General features: G+C 40.3%; 1 protein-coding gene across 1 annotated transcript; it reads right to left on the reverse strand.

Moving 5' to 3' along the window:
• Positions 1-5,087: 5,087 nt before the first annotated feature.
• On the reverse strand, positions 5,088-7,274 carry lrrn1 (leucine rich repeat neuronal 1). The gene has a single exon (XM_061070416.1). It carries the CDS (start codon positions 7,239-7,241, stop codon positions 5,088-5,090), a length of 2,154 nt encoding a protein of 717 aa, XP_060926399.1. The 5' UTR covers positions 7,242-7,274.
• Between the last annotated feature and the right edge of the window lie 1,254 nt (positions 7,275-8,528).

An 8,528-nucleotide genomic window follows, 5' to 3' on the forward strand; every position in this document is an offset into this window, starting at 1 on the left:
AATACCCTATGAAAGGGTTTATATCAATTTCAAATCTTTTGATTAGTTTCAGATTTTTTCTTATGAGAAATAAAGCTCTGTAAATACAGCTCCAGCAGTTTCAATTACAGTAGCTTTCACCTGTTACTGAAGTATTTACCACTGTCTCACTTATGGATCGGTTGCTGGCAGGAAAATTCTCCCTCCTGAAACACACTGGTTGGTTATAAACAACAGCACTTAACAGGTCAATGTGCTGTTCTGCACTGACACTGTCAATATTCTCTTCAGCTAAATCTAACTCTAGAAATTACATGTGTTGTTTGGCAGTACATTCTCATTTACATCACATTACAAGAACCTGATTGAGGCGTAAATTACTGTTTGGTAGATTGCTCCATTTCTCAACTTTCAGACGTGAGACTTAGACTTAAACTTCATCCATTATGATTATCAATAATTAGATAATAGAGGCAATAGATGCAATATTAACTTTTATTTTGGAAGTGCAAGTGAAAACCAGAGCCAGTGATCTTCAGACACCTGCGAAGATATTCAGCATGTTGTCAACACTTGATGTATAATTCATGACTCCGCTGGTCATTAAACCAACGACAGTCAACGTACTCACATGCTCAGGAGGGAATATCCTGGGCATTGGTCAAAACAGTGACACGCTTCATCAGATAAAACTGTTTTTTGTGCTTGCCTGGAGTTTGTGCTGCGCTGGGATTCTTTGCTGGTGTTAACTCCATATCTAAAATAATGTTAGCTGGTGTTTGAACTGTCAGTGCTGGAGGGGATTGGGAGCGTTGATGCACTCAGGAGGAGCATAAATGTTACATCCCCTGCATCTTCTGAGAAAATTCACCCGGAGTCCATGAAAAGCTTTATTCTTTTGTTGCCTCTGTCTGAAATCAAGAGAGAGCTATTATGACAAGACGTTATTTATCGATTATTGTCTTTGTATGAGTTGCGAGTAAAATATTTAATTCTTAGTCTTTTTTACCTACTGATCATAGTCTTGTTACGACTGACTTCATTACACCACAATGCCACTACATTTTAAAACCCCAACCTGAAACACTCTAATGTACGATGCTATCATAAACCATTTTGGGAGTTTTCCCTCCTAAATTTGCAAAATCTACAACTTTTATTTTTACTTTTGCATCTGGTTTATACCCAGAGCAAGACGTGGGTCATCAAACAGTTGGCAACTGTCTCATGAAGATGTTGCAAAATGCTGTGAAACTTCACTCAGACATTTTTAACCAATTAAGACCAGATATGATAATACATGTCTGCATGATGCAACTAATGTGGTAATGCTCCACGTCTAAATTTGATAATTGCTTATTCCAAGTATGACATTCATCAGATTGAGGTTATTAGAAGATGCTGTTTACATAGAATTGTCTTATTCAGACTTGAACTGGTTGATATCAGAATATTGGTGTCCATGCCCATTTGCGATTTAGCCTCTTTTCAGTTGATCCACTTCGTTTAAAGCAGCCACTCAATCGTTTAGGCTTTAAGTGGCTGCTCAGCTTCAGGGCCTGGCTCAGACTTGCCTTCTGCCCTCTGGGCTAAGATTAAACTTTGATTAATGGAGGTGAGTGAGTAGAGGGCAGTAAGAGGCAGCTCACAACCCCAACACCCCATCAGTGGAACGTCAGCTTAGAAACTTAGTCGACCCAAACTCAATGTGGGTCTTTGTCAGTGTTTGCATGCTTGAAAGCTGACGTCATCTCCTAACTGTCAAAAAAATATTAAACACATTTAATCCTTGAAATGGAGAGAAAAATGTTTTTCTTACATCACACTTCCTCTATTCAGCTGCATTTTTAGCTGACCGAGAAAAACGGAGCCCGGCAGAGACGCTCTCTACTTCACCTTTACTGCAAAGACGGAGCTTTTTCCGCTCCACACCTTTGAAAGCGCACATGATGTTTTTGTGCTTTCCCACCTGCAGGGTGTTGACCTTGTCAGTGGTATTTCAGGCTCGGGGGATTTCTCTCACTTGGCTGCCAGCACCTGCAGGTGGATGGAGGGAGGGGTTGTCATGGAAACAAGCCACTGGGATGGGACACAGTGGAGGCTCCGGCACACGCTTTGAAAAGCTTTCATTGATAGCTGTCCCAATGAGCTGATTTCCGGTCTGTTACTAGGCTGCACGCTGAGTTGGTGTAAAGGTTTGTGCGCTCGGTGCAGATAAAAAAGACGGAGAGGATCAGTTTCAATGTGTAAGTTGAACGAATGCCGACAGATGACGGCTGGTTTGCCCTCCTCCATCCATCATCCTCGGCACAGGACACAGGTCTCCCTGAAGAGGCAGTGACATTCACTGACATTTCTCTTGTAGCATCTACTGACATCTCCGCACATGAAGGAAAGTAGCAGACGGAGAGAGAGTTAAATCAATGTTGTGATCGGCATTAGGGGGATAATATTAGAATGAAGGGACTTTATCCAAGATATATTATGTGTATGGGCAACATATCAACCTTTAGCATTTACAAGCAATGTATGGGCATACAGCTTAACAGACTTTAATATGCCTTTAAGTAACTATTATGGGTTGTACTAATGTATTTAACTAGCAGGTCCAAACAAAGTATGAATGATTGATAACACATAACACACAAACTTATATAATGTTATCATATTACACATATTATAAAGCATTTATATTCACGGAAAAAACACAGACAGGATTGAAATGATTAGTTTTGTATCCATAATTCACTTAAGATCCACTTGTGGTTTTAATCCGGAGATATCAGATATCTGGCCTTCATCAGCCGATGGACAAGGTTTGGTGGACATATATTTATTCACTTATCAATTAATTTATATCCATTTAAAATGTGTTGTATTATATTGTCGATCATGTATTTACATTAATTTAACTTATTGTGGATGCTTTTACGACATTAAACAAATACATGAATAAACAGTTAAATCTGCATTATATTGCACTATAAAAAGGCTTCATTGTTTATACACCTATTGTTAGTTCTTTGGATGGTTCTGTCTACCCTTCTTCAAATTAAAAATAGAATTTACAAATTCAAATTTTTCACCTTTTCTGCCAAGGTATCAGGTCCTTATAACAAACACATATTCAAAATCTATTACTTAACAAAACTCTTAATTTGATTACAACCCACTGATATCACTGAAATGCTGTTAAAACAGCTTCTCCACACAGAGGCAAAGGTTCGAATGGGCTGGCCTGTGTTTCCTTGAACTGAAGAATATTTGTCTCCATCCCTGCAATAATTGAGGAAAAGAGGGGCAGAGAGAGCAGGCAGGGGAGTGAGCGTGTTGTCAGGGGAGACTGCACGGAGATGGTTTGATTGCACCACAAAGCTCAAAGCTGTCAGTCATACTACAGAAACAAACAGAGTTTCTGGGCTCCCACTGGAAATCCACTTTTATAGACAGCGAGCCACTGAGATTTGGATTTGCATTGCGGTGGAGTTATGGACCTATGCAGAGACGGTAACTCAACAAATTACCTTCTCACTAGTTTCTTTAGAATAGACAGAGGATTGTTTAATGTCACTGTAGTGACAGTTGCAAAAAAGTTACCTATCTTACATCAATTGAAAGTCAAACAGACACAACGATGACAAATTTTGCAGCAATAGACTGGGCTGTAAATTCAATACAGCACAGAATATGAGACATTTAACTGACAACAGCTGGGTTGCTTTGTGCTAAATAACGCTGCAGTCTGTACTTGTTGTAACAGTCCATTATCTATAATCAACTTCTCCTTCAATCTTGCCTCAGTTGTATTACAGTCCCTGTGTTGCTTCCTTCTAACGCTGTGGAGATGCAGAGTTATGCTCAGTACAATAAAAAGAGACACTGAACAAAAATGCAGCCACTATAATATCCGCCGTCTTGGTGTAGACTGACTTATTACTTTGTTTTCGAATGTACTGTATTTACTTTTAGGCAACTTGTACAGTAATTATATTCTGCCAGGACAAGAATTTAAATTATTCACTGATAATTGCTTTGCAGAGGCAAACACACTGAAGTCGGCATCTCTTATTCTCTCTCTGCCTCTGTCAACACTTCTAAAAATAAAACAAACGTTAATGTTAAAGGTTAATGTGAGATGCACGAACAATTTAAGCTTTTAAACCTTTGCTGTTAATCTGTAAATATCTGTTTCTCCCAAGTATCTCCATTTAAAATACAGTATAACATAATAAAATATATTTTTGACAAAATAACACTTGGTGTTGAAATCATGGTTAAAAAATATGAGTAAAGAAGAATTTATTGAACTTGCATTTCAATAAACAAAATGTTTGTGTGTGGAAACCACAACAAAACCAGTGATTGTAGACATATTCTAGCAAAATAAGAAAAGAAATATTTAAGAAATTTAAAAAGCTTTACATCTACATAGTTTATAACATTCATATTTCTATTGCTGGTTTACAGTAGTTGCTCTGCAAACTTAAAGTCTAAATCAAACATACTGTTATTTAATGTACATAAATTAAATAATAGCTGATACAACATTACAGAAGAATTGCTAACATTATTCAATAGACAGTATATCAAGTCTAAACTTACTTTGTCAGCTTATATTCCAGTTGATAGACAAATTCGTATATATATTTCAGTGCACAACAGTCAACAGTGAAACTGTTTTACAAGAGAAAGAAAGATTGCAGTCTCTAACAGTTCTGCCAGAGAAAACATGTCAAAAATGGGTCAGAATTCAGCTTCTCCTCTGCTCACGCACACTGAATCTGTGACAATGCTCATGCTGTGTTCTTCAAAACAAGTACTAAAAATAAAGCACAGTGACTACTAAGTCCAGGAAGCTAAACAAAGCTGCCATATTGTGTGTCAAAATGAGCGAACGGTAAAAAGACAATGTGCTAAACTCAAGATCTAAAAACGATTCGTTTTTTTCCGCTTCAAATAGAAAGTCTGAGAGAACCGTTGAAAAGTGGAGACAAGAAAGAAAAAAACGACTGAGTCCACGTTTTCACAAAGAAGCAAATATTTATATATATATTTGTGCTCCTGAAATAAAAATGTCTCTGTAGCTCCGACTGGATGGTTAGTAGGTTTCACCACATGTAATAGCTGCGTGTGGTGTCCACCTGGCTGGGTTTGGTCTCAGAGGAGACCTCTTTTTCCTTCTCACTGTCCGCCTCCCACAAGTTGATGAGAGGAGGGTATAACTCATTTAGTGGTATTGAGGAGGTTTTTTGCATGTATTTTTTCAGTGAATGGTGATAGTTTTTCCTTTTCCACCTCTTAGCAATGTACACACCCAGAAAGGCCAGACTGACGATTGCAAACATTGTTCCCATGACAGCTGCAAGAGCAGTGTTGGTCCCCTGGTCAGATATTTCCACAGCGAAGGCTGCTTGCTTTGTCGTCACATTCACACAAGACTTTTGCATTTGTTGCTGAACGTTAGAGACCGTGAGGCACACTTCGTACTCAGTTGCTGGTTGTAAATGCGTGAGGTTGTACTCATGGACATCCACAGGTACTTTGGCAGTGTAAGTGATATGTGGGTTGTCTATTTTCATGGTGGCAGATGACCACTTGAGGTTCGAGGTCATCACGTTTGAGTTTATTTTCCAGGAAACAAGGATTGAGTGGGGTTCGGTCTGTTTGACGTAGATCTTCATAAGCTGAGTGCTGTCTAAAAGAGTGCCGTTTACCCGTATCGCTATCACTCTTGTGTCAGCTCCCTCTGAGTTTTGAGCCACACAGGTGTATCTGCCAGAGTCTTCTACTTGGATCTGAGAAATTCTCAATGTCCCTTCACTGCTGAGGCTGTACTTGTCAGATGGGGTGTCTATCATTACCTTGTTCCCCATAGGCGTCACCCAGTAGATTTCAGGCTCAGGCTGGGACATGGCTCTGCAGTCCAAGTCCACGGTCATGGCAATGTCCAAATTGAGGTGGCTTGGGAAAGTGTCATGAGAAATCATGGGCAAGCACTGGTTTGCTAAGTTCTTCTGCAGCACCTCCCTCACACACTTACCCCTGACCTCGGTTGGCATGGCACACAACATGGCCAGAGGTTCCATAAAGCGGACGCTGGTCTTGTTGGAGCTCATCCACTGGATAACACAGTCACAGCGAAGAGGGTTAGTGTGAATGCTGATCTCACGTATGTTAGGGAGGGAATCCACTGTCGACTGATAGAGGGCGTTCAGTGCATTATTGTTGAGCATTAGACTTTCCAAGGCAGGGACATCACGAAAGGCCAGATGATTGATGAAGGAGAACTTAGGGTTGTTTGTAGCCTCCAGCTTAGTGAGTTCAGGAAGGTTGTCCAAAGCATAACGATCAAAAGAAACCATCTCTCCCATGTTGTTTATTCCCAGCTCCTTCAGCCTCAGCATGTTCTTGAAATCTCCTTCCTGAATCTTGTGCACTGGGTTTTTATTCAAATCCAAGAACTTGAGGTTAGGTAACTTCTGAAGAGCTCTCTGAGGAACTCTGACCAATTTATTGTCATAGAAAGAGAGGCTCTCAAGATTGTCAAGTCCCACAAAGGCATTTCCGGGGATGTCTGTCAAGTCCATTCCAGCCAAAACCAGGCTTCTTAGGTTGCCCAGGGGCTTAAAATTAAATTCCATTATTCCAACAACAGGGTTCTCCCCGATCATAAGGATCTCTAGATTGGGCGTAGATTCAAACCACTGGCTGCTAATAGTTGTCAGCTTGTTGGAGTTGAGGTGAAGCCTGAGCAGGTTGTGGAGCCCAGAAAAGGCATTGGCAGAGATGGTGTTGATCTGATTGTGGTTGATGTAGAGCTCCTGTAGGTTGCTGAGATCCTGCAGACAGTAGTCTGGCATTTCTCTTATCTGATTCTCTTCCAGGTGAAGGGTGGTGAGCTGGGACATATTGTTGAGGCCAACATCCCGAATGATGCTGAAGTTGTTCTGGGACAAGTCCAGCTCAGTCAGGTTGAAGAGCTGCTCCAGCTCCTCACTTGTCCTGGCAATGTAGTTGCTCTGTAGGAGGAGAACCTGAGTTTCACTGGAGAGGTTCCCAGGGATGCGTGTTAAACGTAGGTCATTGCAGTCTACAGTGATTGCTTCTCTGTAGGTGGACTGGGGGGTAAACCATGGTCGGATCTCGCACACACATAGCTGGGGACAGTCATTGCTTTGGACAAAGGATAGGCCTATAGATGCCAGGATCAGGCCAGCGAGCACCTGGCCTAGAAGAAAACAGTCTAGCCTCCGTCTAGCCATGCTGGGGAGGGACAGGTGGAGGGTCAGATGTCTTTGGGAAAAGGTGTGTTGCAGTCATCAACCAGACTTGGGTCTGATTAGGTCTTTTAGTCCATTGGTTGAAGCCAACAGTAGAATTTTCTAGGACGATCTATGAGCTGGAATATGATCTGTAAAAAAAGAAAAAGCATATTTATATAAAAACAGTTGCAACCATGTTAATAATAAATACATGGATAGATACATATGTTTTCAGCAATACTAGTGGTATGGCTCTAGGGATGGCATTATCTGTCATTTGGTGGTTATGACCACTGTGCTCCATGATTGTTATCCAATACAAAATTAATGATATTCCCATTAGCCTCAGTTACACATTGTTTAGAGCTTACTCGATTCTTGTTGTATTAGGTTTGTACACTCATGGCTGAATGCACCGATTGTAACTTGCTTTGGATAAAATCTTCAGCTCAATGAAATGTAATGAAATGTAGAGCTAATTAGTGAATGTAATACAATGATGGTGATCATCACTTATTTGTGGGTATACTGTTTTTGTGCTTGTGCATGAAATAAGCATGTTACCTTTGTCTTTCAAAGCACTACACCGATTGAATACAACCTCACAGTGCATACACTCTTCATCTTATGAAATGTAACACTTACTGAATTATCAAAAAAACCTTTCATGTTTCAGGTAAATGTAGAAATTGCCTTCAACACAACAGATTGGCTAAGAACAACAACTGCTTCCTCCATTATCCTTGTGAGACTGCCAGTTATGTGCAGCATCAACAGTTTTGGTAAAATGCAATTTCAGCTCATTACAATGTATTCACAAAACACTGTGCTGAACTACTTAGAAAGACATCAAATTCCATTGAGGGCTTTCATCTATCCAACAGGCCCATGAGGACTTGATCATTAGCTTCTCCGAACATCATTAAACTCTATGAGATATTGGTATGTGCCATGCCTCAAAGACAGCGGAAAAAGGAGGCACGTCTTAATTTTTAATGCAACGTCTTAGGCATTCTGAATTTAGGGCAAACATGAAAAAAAGTTTTCAGAAGGGCTAAGATTTTTTTGTAGAAGAAAAAGTACAGACGGAAGACTGTCAAAACTTTGAGACGCACTCTTTAACTCTCAGGAGAGGGTTGAGAGAGGACAAGAGACTCGGATCAAGCTATGGAAGTTACTTGCAGTGGGCAATTATTGGCCCATATGTCATGTTAGGCTTCTCCAGTCACTTTGAGGATAAAGCATTTACCCTGGAAAACAACAGGGTCCTTTCAGTCAAAGCAAATC

The sequence above is a fragment of the Limanda limanda genome, chromosome 4, assembly GCF_963576545.1.
Source record: "Limanda limanda chromosome 4, fLimLim1.1, whole genome shotgun sequence".
Classification (NCBI taxonomy): Eukaryota; Metazoa; Chordata; class Actinopteri; order Pleuronectiformes; family Pleuronectidae; genus Limanda; species Limanda limanda.

Bases quoted from the DNA above. Each gene is read 5' to 3' on its own strand.
- lrrn1 (XM_061070416.1), bottom strand. From the start codon at position 7,241: ATGGCTAGACGGAGGCTAGACTGTTTTCTTCTAGGCCAGGTGCTCGCT.